Source organism: Diorhabda carinulata, chromosome 7 (genome assembly GCF_026250575.1).
Source record: "Diorhabda carinulata isolate Delta chromosome 7, icDioCari1.1, whole genome shotgun sequence".
NCBI lineage: Eukaryota > Metazoa > Arthropoda > Insecta > Coleoptera > Chrysomelidae > Diorhabda > Diorhabda carinulata.
This window is the reverse complement of record NC_079466.1, coordinates 14,396,436-14,417,869: the sequence shown is the minus strand read 5'-3', so window position 1 is coordinate 14,417,869 and position 21,434 is coordinate 14,396,436. Positions and strand designations below refer to the sequence as shown.

General features: G+C 32.0%; 1 protein-coding gene across 5 annotated transcripts in view; it reads left to right on the top strand.

Moving 5' to 3' along the window:
* The window catches only part of LOC130896848 (solute carrier family 2, facilitated glucose transporter member 1-like), a 97,759-nt gene that overhangs the window by 25,284 nt on the left and 51,041 nt on the right, over positions 1-21,434 (top strand). Inside the window, exons 2-3 of one of the 5 annotated variants that reach the window (XM_057805191.1) lie at positions 16,389-16,408; positions 17,737-17,814. The exons of 1 other annotated variant lie outside the window; for it this stretch is intronic. In XM_057805191.1, the coding sequence (XP_057661174.1) occupies positions 16,397-16,408; positions 17,737-17,814 (90 nt within the window). In that variant the 5' untranslated portion in view covers positions 16,389-16,396. Of the gene's footprint in view, positions 1-16,385; positions 16,409-17,736; positions 17,815-20,013; positions 20,094-21,434 lie in introns of those variants that run through there. 3 more of the 5 variants (XM_057805190.1, XM_057805188.1, XM_057805193.1) reach the window with 3 other exon arrangements.

Sequence of the window (21,434 nt, the reverse complement as noted above, 5' to 3'; positions counted from 1 at the left end):
AAAATGAGACTAATACCACTATAAAGTCACTTCAAAAACGTTTCTCACCTCTTATTTGATGAAGAAGACACAAGTTCATGTAAAATTACCTCTAAAGACTTTCCTACCCATTATTTCAGAAAAATGAGATCAATACCAGTATAAACTTACCTCTAAAAATTTTACTACTTCTTATTCTACAAAAATGAGACTAATACCACTATAAAGTCACTTCTAAAACGTTTCTCACCTCTTATTTGATGAAGAAGACACAAGTTCATGTAAAATTACCTCTAAAGACACAAGTTCATGTAAACTTACCTCTAAAAACATTCCTACCTCTTATTCCACAAAAATGAGACTAAGGCCACTATAAAGTCACTTCTAAAACGTTTCTTACCTCTTATTTTATGAAGAAGACACAAGTTCATGTAAAATTACCTCTAAAGACTTTCCTACCTCTTATTTCACCAAAATGAGACCAATACCTCTATAAAATCACTTGTAAAACGTTTCTTACCTCTTATTTTATAAAGAAGACACAAGTTCATGTAAAATTACCTCTAAATACTTTCTTACCCCTTATTTCAGAAAAATGAGATCAATACTAGTATAAACTTACCCCTAAAAATTTTCCTTCCTCTTATTCCACAAAAATGAGACTAATACCACTATAAAGTCACTTCAAAAACGTTTCTCACCTCTTATTTGATGAAGAAGACACAAGTTCATGTAAAATTACCTCTAAAGACACAAGTTCATGTAAAATTACCTCTAAAGACTTTCCTACCCATTATTTCAGAAAAATGAGATCAATACCAGTATAAACTTACCTCTAAAAATTTTACTACCTCTTATTCTACAAAAATGAGACTAATACCACTATAAAGTCACTTCTAAAACGTTTCTCACCTCTTATTTGATGAAGAAGACACAAGTTCATGTAAAATTACCTCTAAAGACACAAGTTCATGTAAAATTACCTCTAAAGACTCAAGTTCATGTAAACTTACCTCTAAAGACTTTCCTACCCATTATTTCAGAAAACCTAACCTAACCTAACCTAACCTAACCAGTATAAACTTACCTCTAAAAACTTTCCTACCTCTTATTCCACAAAATGAGACTAAGACCACTATAAAGTCACTTCTAAAACGTTTCTTACCTCTTATTTTATGAAGAAGACACAATTTCATGTAAAATTACCTCTAAAGACTTTCCTACCCCTTATATCAGAAAAATGAGATCAATATTAGGTACTTTTCTTTGTTGTCTCTACATAAATCAATATAGTACTATTTACCTTAAATAAAAATCTATCTTCCCAACGCATTAATAATATAAATCCACTGAATTGAAAGATATATAACCCCTTTTTCTTGTTCTCTTTGCCACTTTTTTATAAATATTATGACTGTTCCTCTAAAATATATCATTTTGTAAATATTTTACGACTCTATATAGTTTTCATACGTTCATGATTTCATCAAGTACCTTAAACTTATCGTTTACCTCATTATAGACGTGTTATTTGGAGACATTTACCTTTTAAATATTGCAACCAAAATTAAGTTATGTGACATGCATTTAAATGCTAGCGATTATCTTTATCTACAACAACTATTAACACAAATTTTTAATTATTAATAAAATACTTTTTTATAGCATTTCGTTGGTGTTACACAATTAATTATCGATGTCTCCTTGTATGTTTTATTGATTTTTATTCATGATAGTTATCATATTATAACGTCCGACATCTTTAAACGAACAATATAAAGTAGAGCGTATCTCAGTGTTGCCACAATGTTTTGACGAAATTTTTTATAATCAATCAAAATAATTTCGTTTGTCAACAAAATATTTCACCAAATAAGTAAAATACTTAGAATGAAATTGCTAAAAATACGAGAACAAAACTGATAAGTTCATCTTATAAATAGCGTCTAATTAATTTTAATAAAAGCTAAATTTGTTTTTATAAAAAATATTTAATCAATGAGTATACAGTTTTGATTTCAAAAAGTAGTGGTTAATAGTATTTCAAAATCCTTTATGGGGAAGGAAATTCTTTAATCTTGGCAACAAGACTGTATACGTGCGCGTTGTCACGTAGTTTGTTTAGAGACCCATTCGATAAGATTCGTTGAGTTCTTTTTAACGATCGGTTGAAAGTTTTCACATTTACATACTTCCATCTTTCTGTGAATTTCTTGTTTAGTCTCGTCCGTTTCTTTACATAAACATTAGTAGGCTTAGACTATCCCTTTGTTTTTTCCCTTTTTTTATTATAAAGCCTTCTGATCTTTGTCTATTCAGTTTTACTTTCCTTTCTACTCTTTTATATACGCTTTTGGTAGTTATAATTTTTTTGGGAATTCCTAGTATGTTTAACATCTTCCACAAGTTGTTTCTTTGGATTGAATCGAATGCTGCTCTTAGATCTATGGAGTTTTTTCCCTTTTTTCATCAAAAAGCCTTCTGATCTTTGTCCATTCAGTTGTACTTTCCTTTCTACTCTTTTATATACGCTTTTGGTACTTATAATTTTTTCTTTGGTATTCCTAGTATGTCTAATATCTTCCACAAGTTGTTTCTTTGGATTGAATCGAATGCTGCTCTTAGATCTATGCAGTTTTTCTCCCTTTTTTCATCATAAAGCCTTCTGATCTTTGTCCATTCAGTTGTACTTTCCTTTCTACTCTTTTATATACGCTTTTGGTAGTTATAATTTTTTCTTTGGTATTCTTAGTATGTCTAATATCTTCCACAAGTTGTTTTTTGGATTGAATCGGATGCTGCTCTTAGATCTATGCAGTTTTTCTCCTTTTTTTCATCATAAAGCCTTCTGATCTTTGTCCATTCAGTTGTACTTTTCTTTCTACTCTTTTATATACGCTTTTGTTAGTTATAATTTTTTCTTTGGTATTCCTAGTATGTCTAACATCTTCCCCTTAGTTGTTTCTTTGGATTGAATCGAATGCTGCTCTTAAATCTATGCAGTTTTTTTCCTTTTTTCATCATAGAGCCTTCTAATCTTTTTCTATTCAGTTGTACTTTCCTTTCTACTCTTTTATATACGCTTTTGGTAGTTATAATTTTTTCTTTGGTATTCCTAGTATGTCTAACATCTTCCACAAGTTGTTTTTTTGGATTGAATCGGATGCTGCTCTAAGATCTATGCAGTTTTTCTCCCTTTTTTCATCATAAAGCCTTCTGATCTTTGTCCATTCAGTTTTACTTTTCTTTCTACTCTTTTATATACGCTTTTGTTAGTTATAATTTTTTCTTTGGTATTCTTAGTATGTCTAATATCTTCCACAAGTTGTTTCTTTTATATACGCTTTTGGTAGTTATAATTTTTTCTTTGGTATTCCTAGTATGTCTAACATCTTCCCCTTAGTTGTTTCTTTGGATTGAATCAGATGCTGCTCTTAGATCTATGCAGTTTTTTTCCTTTTTTCATCATAGAGCCTTCTGATCTTTGTCTATTCAGTTGTACTTTCCTTTCTACTCTTTTATATACGCTTTTGGTAGTTATAATTTTTTTTGGTATTCCTAGTATGTCTAACATCTTCCCCTTAGTTGTTTCTTTGGATTGAATCGAATGCTGCTCTTAGATCTATGGAGCTTTTTCCCTTTTTTCATCAAAAAGCCTTCTGATCTTTGTCCATTCAGTTGTACTTTCCTTTCAACTCTTTTATATACGCTTTTGGTATTTATAATTTTTTCTTTGGTATTCCTAGTATGTCTAATATCTTCAACAAGTTGTTTCTTTGGATTGAATCGAATGCTGCTCTTAGATCTATGCAGTTTTTTTCCTTTTTTCATCATAGAGCCTTCTGATCTTTGTCTATTCAGTTGTACTTTCCTTTCTACTCTTTTATATACGCTTTTGGTAGTTATAATTTTTTCTTTGGTATTCCTAGTATGTCTAACATCTTCCCCTTAGTTGTTTCTTTGGATTGAATCAGATGCTGCTCTTAGATCTATGCAGTTTTTTTCCTTTTTTCATCATAGAGCCTTCTGATCTTTGTCTATTCAGTTGTACTTTCCTTTCTACTCTTTTATATACGCTTTTGGTAGTTATAATTTTTTTTGGTATTCCTAGTATGTCTAACATCTTCCCCTTAGTTGTTTCTTTGGATTGAATCGAATGCTGCTCTTAGATCTATGGAGCTTTTTCCCTTTTTTCATCAAAAAGCCTTCTGATCTTTGTCCATTCAGTTGTACTTTCCTTTCAACTCTTTTATATACGCTTTTGGTATTTATAATTTTTTCTTTGGTATTCCTAGTATGTCTAATATCTTCAACAAGTTGTTTCTTTGGATTGAATCGAATGCTGCTCTTAGATCTATGCAGTTTTTTTCCTTTTTTCATCATAGAGCCTTCTGATCTTTGTCTATTCAGTTGTACTTTCCTTTCTACTCTTTTATATACGCTTTTGGTAGTTATAATTTTTTTTGGTATTCCTAGTATGTCTAACATCTTCCCCTTAGTTGTTTCTTTGGATTGAATCGAATGCTGCTCTTAGATCTATGCAGTTTTTCTCCCTTTTTTCATCATAAAGCCTTCTGATCTTTGTCCATTCAGTTGTACTTTTCTTTCTACTCTTTTATATACTCTTTTGGTAGTTATAATTTTTTTGGTAATTCCTAGTATGTCTAACATCTTCCCCTAGTTGTTTCTTTGGATTGAATCGAATGCTGCTCTTAGATCTATGCAGTTTTTTCCCTTTTTTCATCATAGAGCCTTCTGATCTTTGTCTATTCAGTTGTACTTTCCTTTCTACTCTTTTATATACGCTTTTGGTACTTATAATTTTTTCTTTGGTATTCTTAGTATGTCTAACATCTTCCAGTTTTTTATTTGGAAATATATTATCAAAATATCGATTGTTGATTGTGGAAATAATATGTTATTGTAAATCTTCGAAATGTTATGTTTTTCTCACTTTTTTGGTTCGGGGATCACTTTAATTGTTTTGTTATTGGCAGAGATCATGACGTTTAAGCAAACCAAAGCAGAAAAATAAATTCCAAACAAATAATCAATGTCAATCATGTTAATAATATTATTTTGATTGGAAACTTTTATTTTTATCTAAAATTATAATTTTAAATTGTTTGTCGACTATACTTTGGTTCCTTTTGTTGGAAACTGTAGAATTTTTAACTTATTAGTTTTATTAAATCGAGGATGGCCACAGAAGTACCTGGCTTGACCTAGACATGACGGTAGTTGCTTGAAAAGTGAACGTTTTCATTGAATTTCTAAACATTCCTTATGTGATACAATACTTTTATTCGAAAGGCCTTGAAGGCATTAGCCTAATCAATATAAAAGCCGAACTATATTCTATTCTGGTGAATCAGTTGCTTCGTTATAGCAGAGTTTAAACGAGGCCGTACGACCTGCTAAGACCAGCATCGCAGAGGTCGACCAAATGAGGTGACGACTCCAGAAATGTTGAAGAAAATCCACAAAGTGGAACTGAATGATCGTGGACTAACAGTGCGCGAGTTAGTAGGCATTTCAAAAAGTGCAGTAGATCGCATATTAATTGATAATTTGGACATGAGAAAGCTGTGTGCAAGTAGATTCCGCGTTTGCTCAAAATGAAACAAAAACAGCCTCGTGAAGATGTTTCCATCGAGTGTTTGGCAATGTTTCATAACCATGGATGAATTCCGGGTCCATCACTTCACAAGAACAATCAAAGCAATGGATTGAGAAGGAAGACCTGGCTCCAAAGAATGCAAAGACCGTTCCATCCTCAGGCAAGGTCTTGATGTCGGTTATAGCAACGTTTGAGCGAAGTAATCAAGCAAAAACGGCTGCATTTGGCTAAGAAGGAAGTGTTATTTCAATAAGACAATGCACCAGCTCACACATCCGTTATTGCAATGGCCAAAATTTATGAATTAAAGTTTGAATTGCTACCTCATGCATCATATTCGCCTCTCGGATTATTTTCGGCTTTCAGATTTTCCATTTCCAAGGATTTTCCATTAATGAAGAGGTGATGTCTGCAGTTAATATCTATTTTGAGTAATTCTATTCTATTCTTATTATAAAAAGTGTATCGAACTTATTGAACATCGCTGGGAAAAGTTTATGAAGCTAAAAGGAGATTACGTTGAAAAATAAATTTTTTTGCAAAAATTTTGTGTTTTGTTTGTTGAGCCAGGTACTTTTGGTACCATCCTCGTATAAGAGTGTATCTTTGGTTAATTTTTCAATATAATTCATTCATAATTATCAAACATAGTCTAATTTATTTTTAAATCGATCTAATATGATTTAACTCAATTAATTCTGTGGAATTTGTTTAAGAATTACATGGTTCGGTCCACGTACGCACTTGCAGATCGGTGCCTTGATCTATTTATTTTTGTTAGTTCAATCACTTGTTCTTGTGTGTCAATAACGTTAGTTAACATTTTTGGAGCCCCGAAAAAATTGGAAGTTATTATTTTACAGAATCTCGTATTCATTATATTGATAATTTCAGCAATTAATAGATTCTGTAAACAAAATCAAAACGAACAACAGGAAGGAATTTGCTGTGGTACGTTACACAAAGGAATTGGAAGGTATTTTTTACAGAGTAGGTTTGAAACTGGCTCATAAATATAATAATACATTGAAACAATTGTTGGGTAATCCCAAGTTCTACATTTGGAAAAGAGTTGTATTAACGAAATTAGCTGTAATAATTTTGACGAAGAAGTATGTTGGACAGACTTAGAGATGTGTTAACGTCCGGTTTAAAGAGCACCTTCATTTAAAATATAGATGGGCATTTTGAAATAAATGAAAATGTGTGAAATTGTTAAATGGATGGAATAGTTTGAACAGGGACAGAGGACTTATTTCCTTATAGTCCTTTCTGTAGTACATTTCCAGTCGAAGTAGTTGGTTGCTAATGGAAACAATTAGTACAAGGGCAGCTCAAATATGATAGAGACAAACGCACATTTATTTATTATCGTTATTTATAGATTTTCTAGACAATTTTCATTAGTAGTTACACATTTTTTTCCACTGAGCAACTCGGACATCCATGTGCACACAAACTTCTCTATTTCGTCGTCGGATCTTTAAATAGTTAAAAATATTTAAATTCCGCCATGTTTTGGCGGAATTTGGCTATACAATTTAAAATAAAAAAAAGTAAAGAAAATTGCGTATCTGTTAAAAACAGTGAAATTAAAATGAACGTATATTTATAAATAAAAAACTAACAAGTATTTTTATTGAAATAAAAAATGTTACCAATAAAAAAGGGTGCAAAAAAACATTGTTGTTATAGAGGATGCCGTAGCGATACACGAAGTAAATCCTTTTTAGAAAATCAATATTTTTTGTGAGTTTCCCAAAACCGTCAAAAACGTATTAAAACAACAGTGAAAAATCATTTAAACACTTGCTCCAAGTGTAGTAAATGTGATTTGTGGGTTAAGCGTTGTGGTCGAGGTGATGGTCGGTTCCAAGGGATTGATCATGTAATTAAAGACTTTCAGAGTTTATCATAACCTGGACAGAGTAGCTAGTTTTTGATACGATGCTTTTATTTGACTTTTCAAACAATAAATATTTTGAGACGTGATGGAATCAAAAATATCTGTAATTATGTTACTGTCAGCATATAGCTTCCCTCTTTTCATAGGTTTTGCTGTACTGTAATCTAAAATGTTTGACTCATTTTCTTCATCGTCATCACAAGAATTATAATTTTCTTTCTCTACTATCTGAGATGAAAACAGATAGTCATAGATAGAAGCTTCATCAAATAATTTTGGCAAACTTGTTGATGGAAATTTTTGCCATACAATTGGGAAACTCAACAAAGGACTATTATTTACTGCTTGACGATTTCGTTGCTTGTCTTGGTCTAGCTTCAACCGCTTCCCTTTGTCTAGACTTGGATCTACTGGGACACGGTTGCGAATTGCGTTCTTTACTCTAAAAAAATCACAATTAATTTTAGTGGTCAGATTTCTTTTTAAATATTTATAGAAGAATGCAGTTAAAATTGTAATTCTAACCTTTAAACTAATTCTGCCTTATTTCCACCTTGAGGACGTCCATGACATTTTATTCACGGTCTTAATTGAATACAATTATGAGCTTCTACCGTTGGATGCACTAATGATGCACCATCAATTAATTTTATTGGTGGCAAAGGTGATACAACTTGTTGCCTGGTCATATTCAGAAAAAGTACCCGAAACTTTCATATTGCCGCCGTTTAAACATTGGATTGGTATTGGATTCTGGTTAACCATTTTCTTACATGGAGCTTAAGTAAAATACGTATTACCAACTTATTAATCATAACATTCTTCTCATGTTAGGATCACTACTATGGATAAGGATAAATTTGAGGTAATTGGTTGAAATTTTGATCAAAAACATAACCTAATTTAAACTAACCGGATGAAAATTTAGAGGTACGTGTAATAATGTGTAGATAACAAAATGGTCAACTTGGGTGTAACTAGTATAGACCTTTACAGGTCCGGTTCAATGAGAGACGCAACTAGAGTGCAGTGCATCGTCAGTTATGAATTGTTGACCTTCGAGGGCTTCTTGACTGCTAAAAACAGACATTCTCGTATCTATCCTCTTTATAACCCTGTATGTGGAATAGTTAATGTTTACCTTTATTCTGGGTGTATCATGGGTGTCGTACCAGTACGTTGAGAAACGTTGTGGAGGGTACAGCTTATTTTTCAGCAATGTGTGTCCTGGCCAACAGCTGAAGGGCAAATGCATACAAGACAAGACGAAAATCACAGTGATCGTTGAATTAACAGATGATTAATCCGTCGTAAAGTTCAAGAATCAGAAATGAGACTTGATTCAAACCGCACTTGCACAAAAAAAAATTCCAATTTGTCTGAGATGTGCCTGTGCGAACAAAATGAATCTTAAAGATGAATTCTACAATGTATACCAACATTGAATTATCTAGTTCTGTATCGAGTTCGCCAACTTGATATCTACTTATGATGGCAGATTCAATTAGGGCTTTGAACTTTAATTGATTCAACCTTGGATCATTTGTTTGAAACGTCTAGAAAATAGATGATTTCTGGTTATGGAAGAAAATGAACAAGCAACAATATGAATAAAAGAAACCTTTGTCTGCCTCATTAGTTCGCAACGTTTTTTAACGATGCTATAAAAGCGTCTTTTTTCCTAATTATAAATTTTTATCATGCACTTTACTTACATAATAATTGCACATTTGTAGTCTCAACAATACGTGCAATTTGTGCTAAAAGCTCGGTTACACGTGACAATTTTTTTTGCTTTTCTTTGCATAATTATTCGCTTTTCTCATCGTTTTTGCATCGTAAAATCATATCAAATTAAAATGATACATTCTACATTCGGTTTTATTAGGTTTTATCAGTCAACTACCTACCACAATGCTATTAAAATCAATTATTGTTGACAAGCTACCGCGTCATCAATTTGTTTAATATTCCTATCTAATTTATCTTCAGCTGAGGTTTTATTATTGACTATTGTAACTTTCCGTTTCGTTTACTAAACAGATTGACCATTTTGACCTTATAAAATAGACGCACACTCAGATAACAATTTAAGGATGATTCAAGAAAAAATACCTTTCCATAGTATATAATACGTTTATAAAGAAGAAATTTGATATAAAAACTTACCAGTATAAGTAGAGTTGATTCTCATAAATCCCAATCAGAATCGGAATTAGAAGATAAACTGTTGTAACCATGAATCCATCATTTCATCAGTAATATTATCAATATCTTCTTCTCTAATCATATGATGTACGGCCTGTTTAACATCACATAAAAGAATTATTTCGCATTGAAACTTCTCCCTTCATCTGTGTCCATATCATCACATCAATCGGGTTTAGCTCGCTATATAGGGGAACATAAAGAATAAAGTTTTTCCCACAGAACTTAGATGGAACTTAATTTTCTTTAAGTTTTTTCCTCATTTCCTTAACACATGTTAATGATCTAATCAAGTTAAAACAAGGTAAACCTTACTAGGGCTAGGAATACGCTAGAAGCGCATCAGGATAACCCTATTTGAAATAAATGGTTTCCCCTGATCATGATCATATAAAGGTCATATCGAATCTCTCAGGTTCACCTTACTAAATTAAAGACTATTTCTTATCAGGTTATCCTACACGAGGTTCACATTAGATTGACCTGTTTGAAAATTAATTCATTTCTCATCCTGGTCTTCCGGATCATGTTTATACAAGGAATCTCTTTACCTCACTAGAAGAATAATATTTATTGAATCACTCATTTGAAACCATCAAATCGGAACCTCCTATGAGATGATTACAATAGAAATGAATCAATATGATTCAAAGCAAAAGTTATACTTTCTTATTTTGCCTTTTTGATTTTGTTTAAAACTTGCTTTGACTCATCTGTAAAACTTAACAATAAAATGCTATTCTAAAACAGCACATTCCAACAGTTTCTTCTTTCCATTCCAATAATAATCAAAGGATGATTATGATATTGAATTAAAGGATAATATTGAAGCTCAGTACCATTAAATACCAATCAATCCTTAGGTATGAAATTTTAACGAAGCGTGTTCTGCATTATACATTCTTCTCGTCTGCGATTGTTCTGTCTGCAGCTTAGCTTGTCTTTCTGAACGAACTCCTACTTGAAGAGGAGTTCCAGATGTTGTCTTCCCAGGTCTGTATGAACCGAAGATTCTTAATTTGGTCCAACTTTTTTGTCACGGACTCGAAACGGATCTTTAGATAGACCAGATTTTTGCTCTCGAAGCATTTTTGAAGAACAGTGTAATGATCAAGAAAAATTTTGTCGAAACAAGTGATATATTAACAAAATTACCGTTAAATGATTTTGCAAGTAAAGACACTGTTTATGATTTGTTTATTTTTGTTTATTGCTTTTATTAAATGTTTCTTGTGATATGAATTTAAAAAAAAATATGATAGAGATAGATAGGGGGTTCCCAAAAGAAACCGGAATAGCATTGCCATGGGTGGAACTTTTGTAGTACTGAGTTCTGCCGCTAGGACCTGCCTAGCGCAACTAGTCGCCAGTTCAGTGCCGCGTGGGCCGTTGACCTGCCACGTTTTTGCTAGTGCTGTTTCACTGCTGCTTCATTTTTTTATAAAATTTAAATCTAAGTGAACAACGTGCCGCTGGGAAATTTTGTTTTCTACTAGGTAAAAACGCTGCTGAAACTGTTTTAATGTTGAAAACTGCTTACAAAGATGATGCTACGGGGAAAACTCAAGTGTACGAGTGGTTTTCTCGATTTAAAAATGGCGACATGTCGATTGATAACAAACCTTGCTCTGGACGTCCATCAATTGCCCGAATCGAAGAAAGAATTCAAGAGCTTGTGCGCACAGACCGTCGACAGACAATTGATCAACTGTCTGAAACCAGTAGAATATCTTGGAGCTCGGTTCAGCCAACAGGTGACTGGTTCTTCCACCAAGACAACGCACCTGCACACTCAGCCATCACTGTTAGCCAGTTTTTGGTTAAAAATAATATGGTTCTGCTGCCCCACGCACCTTACTCGCCTGACTTGGCTCCGTGCGACTTTTCTTCTTTCCACTCATGAAAAGGGGCATGAAAGGACGACGATTTGACAAGAGCTTGCAGCCATCTCTAAAGATTAGTTCAAACAACGTTCGAACAGTGGAAGCACCGCTGGGACAAATGTATTACTTGTAATGGAGAGTAATTTGAGGTTGTTTTATAAATATTTGTAAATATATTGAATTTAAAAAATAATTCCGGTTATTTTTAGTTGCTCCCTCGTAAGTTTCTCTGATGAATAATTTTTGTTTGTGTGAACCACTTGCTTCCAAACAAACCAGAAGGAAAATCTAATCAGAAAGTATCAAGGAATAACTAAAGTAATCCTAATAAGAACCATATATGGTAATCCTGATAAGGATCTTATGAGACAATCCTTATCAGTACCATATAAGATAATCCTGATAAGGATCGTTTAATGTAATTCTGATCAGGACATCATTACTGATTAGCATTATATCTTCATCAGGTCCTTATTAGTTCACCAGGATGCGGAATTACCGGATAAGGTCCTTATCGAGTCCTCATGAAAAATTCCAGTCGGGAAAGTTTATCATTTGTATGAACCATTATTAAAAGACACTAATTCAGCAACTTGAGACCTAGACTGAAAATCTTATTGGATCTTAAAAAATTTGTAGTTCCATCACTCGTGAAGCCGCAGATTAAGAGCTTGATGTATGATACAGAATTTGCAAATATAATGAAAGATGCATGGAGTGCTTTTAAAGAACTTGTAGGGAATTAGAAAGTCTCAAAACTGTGTTGAGATTCGTAATTCCAACCACTGTGCGCTGGAAAAGTTTTGGAAAAGGGTTTTCTTACATCAGGATAAAGCAGCCAAACATAGGTCTGGTATTGAAATAGTCGCAGTAGCTGAAGAAAACGCCGTATCTTCCTTATCTGGCACTCAGCTATTACTCTTTTCTGATCTTGAGGAGCATTGGCGTGGTAAACGTTTTTTTTTGATAATGAAGTCAAAGTGATTTGAAATTAAAAATTTTGAGCATAAAACATATATAGACGTGAGTGGTAGACACAAACTCTTTTCGGTTTATTGTTAACAAATTTTGTTTTTTTTTCTGATCACCCTTCGTAAATAAAATGGGTACTTATATATCACCACCACGGAAATTGCGAAGTATGAAAATAAAAGTGTCTGGATGGGATGGAAAACTATTTTACATAAGAAAATGGCTAGGTTAGGTTAGAATACGTTAGGTTAGGTTAGGTTATGTTAGGTGAGGTTAGGTTAGGTTAGGTTAGGTTGGGAGAGGCGGAGTGCGAGTTCATGTGGAGGTCTAAATAAATAAAAATTATTATGGAAATATAGGGATGGAAATATATTGATTAAGTTTTTTTGTATTTTTCCAAATATGAAAATGTCGACTCTTGTGAGCAGATTCTTAAAGATATTGCTAATTTCGATACAAAATTATGAAAAATATTATAATTATAATTATATATAAATAATTTACATATATGTTTCATAAATAAATTTTATGATTTTCACGTGATCTTTTTTGGGATTATGTATGTATAATTTTTTGGAAATATAATTTTTTTTACGTTTTCGGCCTTAATTTTAATTGCTTTTCTTCTAAAACACTGTATTTCGTCTTATTATTATTTATATTATTATTATTATTTTTTTTATTATTATTATTTTTTTTATTATTATTATTATTTTTATTATTATTATTATTTTTATTTTTATTATTATTATTTTGGTGGTGGTTGTAAAACGAGGAAGACCCGTAAAATGATATTTTAACAGGTGTTGTTAGGAAAAGGAAACGAATAACTGAAATTTTAAAAAATCTCTATCGTATTAACCGTTATAATGTATAATTGAAACAACAGTAATATTTTATTATATCCCACGCTAAAAATATTAATTTTGATTTACAAATTTAACGACTGTCTGGTTTAATATTAGCTAACAGTAATGAACATTTTTATTGCTTGTTAATAAAGGAATTTTTTTGAGTTGAACTTTTAGTCAAGGATATCTAAATTGATCAGTCAATTAGTTTTAGTCAGAATTAACCGATTACGAACAGAACAGCACGCACTTTTCCTAAAATTGCCATTAGAGAAACATACTGTACTCAAGTTTTGAGAAATGGCAATACTATTTGAGTTGTTTATACTCACTTGAAACATTTATCTTGGTAAAAAAATGGAATTAAACATTTTCGTACGATGATTTTTTATGACCTTCGACGTAGATTAAACTATGAGCAGTTTGCGGATCAAATCGCTTCGACTTTTGGTGATGAAGCACCATCTCAAGACACAGTGTGTCGTCGCTAGTTTCCCGGATTCAATCGTGGTTACATGATTTGGATCTTTGTTGTTCGCGTACGAAGCACTTCGAAGAAAATGGTCGCCGTAGAACGGTCAATTCTGAATGATACACCAGCTTTTGTTTGCCAGAAGTGTTCGAAAAAATCAACTGAATCAATCGCAGAAGACGAATCGTTTTCCACCACGACAATGCGAGTTCTCACACATCAGTTCAAACAAAAACGTTTTTGGACAGTGAAGAAATCTCATTCTCGGAAGGTCAACGTTTTTCTACACCCGAAGAAGCGGTTAATGCGTTCAAATAACATTTTTTGGAGGTACCTTAATCATAATCGGCAATTGGTTCGAACGCATGAAAAAGTATGTCGATTTTAATGGAGAATAATTTGGAAAATTAATAAAGCCATATCTGATTATAAATATTTGTTTTTATTCGTTCATTGGCAACCCAAGTATTAAAATCAAGATAATTCTATATCAGGCAGGAACGTACTTAAACGAATGTTTAAGTACATAATATATTTAACACGTTGACTGCCACGACAATTTTCAGAAATCTATGACAATGAAATGACAATTTGATCCTGATGACACATGATATTATTAACAACTCTAACTAATTCTAGTAGATAGTTATAGTGAAAAAGCCTAAAAAAATGCGTTTATTTAAATAAAAAGGTCTTACTAATTATCTGGTAGTTGATTTCACTAACAGAAATCTTCTCACGGAAGTCAACTACGAATTAAATCGCGCGCAGATACACACAGACACCTTCAGGTTGTTTCTCTTAACTAATTTTTATAATTATATTTTTTTATTAGTTTTTCAATTCCAATAAATTCAACTGTAACTAGGATAGAAACAACGGATGTATAAAATGCTAAAACAAATGAAATAAGTATGAGATTTTACTTCTAACATACAAATGAAATGTCTGAATACAAAAAATATTTTGTGGTTATGTGAAATTACATTTCTGGTTGGTTCAAATAGGGCTAACCCAGCCCAGCAACAAAGGAAAGTCAAAAAGTTTGTGAATAGTTTCCAACGCGAGCTCGAACGTAACGCGAGCGTGTAGGAACAGTTTATAAATCCAACATTGGATTTGGTTACTGCTGAGAATACCTAAGAAACGGCTAACACAATCAATGAAAAAATCAGTTTGTAGCATAATTCTTTCAATAAAAACGAGTCTTGAAACACTATATAACTATTGAACATTTTAAACCATTTTAAGGAATGTATTTTCTTCTATACATAACCATCACTCAATAAGTCGTGTGACTAACTAAGAAAAACACATTTTTTTGCCAAAAATCATTATTGTAATCTCCCGCAATAGCAATACAATCATTCCAACTCTTCTCTAAGTTCTCAATGCTGTGCTTGTAGAAGGATTTGTCTTTTGTCTCAAGATAAGCTTCAGTTTAAGCAATTGCTTCTTCTTTTGGGCTGAATTTCTTACCGGCGAGCATTTTTTGAGATCAGTAATCACTGGGGGGTAGATCTGGACTATACGGTGGATTAGGAAGCAATTCGTTCAATTTAACCATCGTTCCATCGACTTGTGAATCGGTGCATTGTCCTGGTGGTTTTTCCTTGATTTTTGCATTCAAACGATCCAACAACTCCGTGTACTATTCGATATTGATTGTCTCTCCTTTTTGGAGATAGTCGATGAACAATATTTCATGCGCATCCCAAAATACTGAAGCCATAACCTGACTATTGTGCCTTTGGACGCTTCGGACCGGCTGTAATCCACTCAGATGATGATCTTGGAGTGAACTGATGGATCCATTGTCACTTATGGATGCAAAAAATCAGATTTATTACGTGTAAACATGGCCAAACACTGCTCTGAATCATCAACAACGTGTTGTTTTTGTTGTTTTTGTACTACTGTGTGTAAATACTTTTAAAAAAGCTTTCTCATGGTCAAATGTTCATGTATAATTGTCAAAACTCTGCCTTCTTATATCTTTACGGCTTCAACTATCTTACGCTATTTCAATTTACGATTAGATATAACCAATTTAAGGACTTTTTTGATGTTTTTTGGAGTAACTACCTCATTTGGACGACCAGCACGTTTACAATCATTATTGTCTGTAAGACCACGTTTAAATTCGGCAAACCAAAAACAAATGGTTCTGTTTGATAGATTAAAATCCGAATAATACTTTTGAAGCCATTGCTGAGCTTGTACACTATTTTTTTTTTCATCAAGAAGCAGTGATAAATTAACAAACGAAATTGTTTTGAATCCATTGTTTAAAAATAACAAAAGTAGCTTCAAAATGGCTGTTCCTTTTTTCTGACCAATCGAAATGTCGCAAAATTTTACACATAATCTTTTGAAAGTTGGTACTTCATAAACGTCATATGGATTTGACAATAACAGCGCCATCTGTGTGTCAGTCACACGACTTAAGTGGTATAGTACATCACATAATTCTACTATTCTTTCTTTTTTAAAGCAGCTTTAAGAATGGAAGCAGAGGTAAGAAAACTTTATAATGGTTTTGTATACACTAATTTATTATTTTCAAATGTAACATATAATATAAACAGGGTGATTCATAAGTTATCATACAGATAGTGTCTTATAAGTAATATCGGTCTTAATATGTAAAAAATTCCTACGTTTCAATTTAAATATGTCTTATTTACCCTCTTTGTTAATTCTTCTTGCTGGTCTTGCGATTCTTCATACATACTTTGGTTTATTAAGACTCTTCTTTTTCAATTCTTTTAATTGCACAATTATTTCTTCTGGTTTGTTCAATATTTTCATTATTTCTGTTTTTCAGATGTTTTTCTGCTTAATTTAATTACTCCATTTCTGTATTCTATACATTACAAAATCAAATAAAACAAAAATCTAGTTTCTAAATCAACATTCTGTATTTTACTCGAACACAGATTTAGATACATTGTTGTTGATGAAAATAATATTTGTATATATACTGTAACTACTATTTGGACCGTTACTTATGAATTTTTGTGAATAAATTGTCTTGAATTTACGTCTCTTTCAATAAAATTAGTTAACTCTCGAGTTTCATCGATTTTTCTCAAAATCTTTTAATTTAAAAGAGATCTACCCTACTGATCGAAAGTTTTTAGACACATAGATCTAGCATCCTTTTATTCCTTTGACCTCTTCTCCTAGATACAAAAACCTCCAGTTTCGACTCATTATTTCATAGTAACCTCTCTCAAACTCTTCATACGTCCAATTTTTATGATCTTTAGTCCACTGAAACCTCTTCAATCTATTTTTGGAGGCAGATCACTAGATTCATTGATCTGAGGTACCATCTCTGAGCCCGTAGTCGTCTATCACGTTCATTGATATACAATACGTTTATCTTCAGTGGGTTTTGGTTTCTTTAGGCCTCCCTGAACGTTTTCTATCGCCAAAGATACCAGTGGATCCATATTTTATCACATTGTAGTGTATGTTATTTTTAATTAGATGGTACGGCTACTTTTGCGATTAATGCACGATTGTCAATCGATATTTTCTTGATTTACCCATTTTAAAACTCACAATTCTGAATTTGCGTCTCACAGAGCTAACTAAGACTAAACTAAAATCATAAACACCGAAGAAATAATTTACAATTAAAGAATAATAAATCAATCAGCTGGTACTTGCAAGTTTTAACTCATCGACAAAATATTTTATTGTATTATTTTGAAATAGAATGAGTGGATTGTGGGGTGGGTAAAAACTTTTGACCGGTAGTGTGAAAAAGGTCTACGATAATGAAATTAGTTATGAATATGTAATTTATTTAATTTCGTTTTATTCCATGCATTCAGGCTAAGGAATTAGAAGCTAAAAAAGAAAGTAATCTTTCTAATGCTTCTTCTAATTCATCGAATACAAAAGATGAGGGGGTAAGTATTTTCTGAAGGACTATTTATTTCAGTATTTTTGGATTATATTTTTTTTTTGAAATAACTCAAAAATCTTTACGTTTACTATTTTACAACAATTTTCACAGAAGGACTAAATTTTGTGACACAATTATGCTTTTTATAATAAGAATGATTTACAATGAGTTTACGTTTTTTTTATCTTATGAAGACCTAAGTAGAAATCATACAAAAAACTCAAAGAGAGCGAACGTTTGCCTTGATATTCTTAGAATTAGTAGCAGTTGGTTTCTGTATAGGCTCCTTCATAACTAGTTTAGAGAAATTAACTAAAACGAGATTAAAATTTAATCACAAGATGGAGCTCTACCCAGTTACATACTAGATAGACGGATGGAAATTATTCGTTAAAGAATCACTTTAACTGTTACTAATGACATGTAAAATCGTGTGCATGAAGTCAAAGATTAAGAAAGGCTTATGTCCAGCAGTGGACACAACTGCTGTTTGATGATGATGATCCAATATATCTTCTTTGAAAAGTTAAAAGTATGTCGACTTGAAACGTATAAAAAAATAAAATGTTTTGATGTTAGTACCAATTTCAAAGACCCGACTGATTGGAAAATGAGTCGAGAAGTTCTAAAACACTGGATAAACCAAAATCCGGGCGACAAAGATCTTCTAGAACGGTCGAAAACGTAAACTTGGTTTGTTCGTGACGATCTCGAATTGTCGTGCCTCAATTTCATACAAAGATTTGGAGTTGCACCTTAGCAACATTAAGTTGGTGCCAAAATTGAAGCCTCAGGATGCTGGTCAGAGGCTTGATTTTCGTAAACCTGATGATTGAGCGCTTTCCAACGTTTACCAACATCTTGTTTTCGGATAAAGCTTATTTTCATTTCAATGGACACGTCAACAAGTAAAACAGCTGCTACTGGATTGCAACAAACCCAAAACACCATGGTTCCAACAGGACTTTCCCACACGTACAAACCACAGCTTCGAAATTTGAGACACTTTTGAAACAGAATAACACCATGAGGTCCATAACTCAGACAGAAGTTTTTCGAACCGATGAAGAACGGACTTCATCACTAATTGATACTTTATTCGTAGAAGTGTACTGATAATGAAGATCAAGTGTTTGGTATTTCTGATACATATGATAACATTATGATAACGTATCACTAAACTTCTATTCTATATCTAATTGAGATTTTGGTTGCAAAGAATATTTCACGATCTAGGAAAGTGACTCTGCACAATAAATAGCCATAAATTTACGACTTTTAGGTCTTATCGAATTTTATATAGGTTTAGGTAGTAGAATCACTATCTTAGATTGCAAAAAATCTATACAAGGTTGATATAATTCGAGTGAAACTCACTTTTTAATCAAACAAAACAAAGTTTGACGTATCTGTAGATATTTTAGGTTGTTCAACTGAAAGAAACTTGTTTCGAAGGCAGTCCAATTATGGAGAACTTTACTGAGCTAGGGTGAAAGAAATTTGCTTCGAAATCAGTCCATTTTTGAATAACTTTCTTGAGCTAGGATGAAAGAAACTTGTTTTGAAATCAGTTGATTTATGGACAACTTTCTTGGGCTAGGTTGATAGCAACCAAGTGGACAGCAATGGGTCTCAGTAATAGAACCATAGTCTGTGCTGTACTATATGTGCACTGTGCCTTCCTAATACGTACTGTTTCTTCTATTTTTGCCAAAGAAATTAGTGTCTTAAAACGTTGGGCATTTAGGGTCATAAATTTACATGTTTTTTTTGTGAGAAAACTGCATGCACGCCAGTTCTTGATGTTGCGTAAGTCTTGCTGGTCTAAATCATTGCGAAAAGCTGGTTTTAATATCGCTTTTTCTGCTAGATCAAGACCAGAGCCTCGCTCTTTACTAGGTAGTTAATACAAAGATCGGCACCCATGAAGAACTCAAACTAGAGACTCAAAGACAAAATAAATTAGAATTTGTACAGGTATTCAAAAGACTTGGTATGAATCAAACAATTTTTTTCTTAAACTTTTTATTTTCTGATTATATCAATTTATAAATCTAAAATTATTTGTTTATATGATATAGCTGGGAGTAAATCATGTCTTTCACCCTTATTATCAAGAAAAACAATCTACTTCCTCAATTATAAAGTTTTATAATTAATCTACGATATTTTCTGATTCAATTTCCGTCAAATATGTATTTCCAGTCTTATTGTTTTGTTTAATCATTACGTATAGATTCCTTACATTTAACTAAGTTATTAACATCTACTTCCAAGGAAATGGTAAGATCAAATAATGTTATTTTAGTTGCTTTGTCTGCTTTTTTAACGCAAGTTAAAAATTTTCATTTTTTCACCAATCTCTATCAATTTTTTCACTTTTTCCATAATGTATTGTCCTTTACTTAACTTTACATAAGCGTAATTGTTTTTGAAGTTTTCATTTGCTACAATTTTTTAATCTGTCAATGGGAGAATTGGTTTGGTATTCTGCTAAATAATAACCATTTTATTATAAGACCTTTTCAACCTAAAAATTCTTTAGAAAACATCACGGAACTTTTCAGTAGTTTCTTTAATTTTCTACGGAAATATGTTTTAATATTCAAACTTAGAAATATAATAGAAAGGCGTTATAGTCCAGTCATTTTAGGTAGATTTAGTCAAGAATTTCGAAAAATCGAGGTACCCAGCTATAAAGTCGTTTAAACTTGTTCATTTGACATCCTTAAACTCCTCTCAAAACACACATATAATTCAATGTGAATCACTTTAAAAATCGGGGGTCAAAAGTAAAAAAATCGATTTTTTGCACATTTTTTGCAAATAACTCGTTTCCTATGGGTTTTACGCTATTTGTATTTATTATCAATATTATAGAGTATTAAATTCTCTATAACTTTTATTTAAAAAATTTTTTCATACGGTGAATCGTTTCTGAGATAGAGGGCAGAGCGCGCGTGGTTAAAATCCCGTTTGAAATAATCTATTATAAAGTTTATAAATTATTGCTAAATATATAATAATAAAGATTTTTTTTAACAACAATTACATTATATTTAAATATTTTTTGCTTAATTATTTATTTCCAGTCAAATATAAATACATTCAATAGCACTTACCTGCACGTGTAGTTTCAAAATCGTAGAGAGAAAAATTTTAATCATGTTATAATTCAAATCTTATTCATAGTAGTTATTATTAAATAAATAAAAAATAATAGGGAAGAAATAAAAATGTAATTAATGTGTATTAAAAAATATCATTCGATACATTTATGAATGTTAAAATTAAAAAACAAATAAAAAATAATTATAAGGACAATGAGCTTCAATTTTAATTTTCTTCTTCTTTATCGTCGTTGTCTTCCTGCTGAACTGGACAGTTTTCTTCTTCAAGTGCTGCTGCAAGTTCATCCAAATTATTATTATTTTGATCGAGACTACCAGTTAATTTCAAACAGGATACTAACAGCCCTCTATCTCAGAAATGATTAACCGTATGAAAAACTTTTTGAAATAAAAGTTATGGAGAATTTAATGCTCTACAATATTGATAGATTTGAGAGCAGCATTCGACTCAATCCAAATAGAAAATGTGTGGAAGATTTGAAGCAAATTAGAA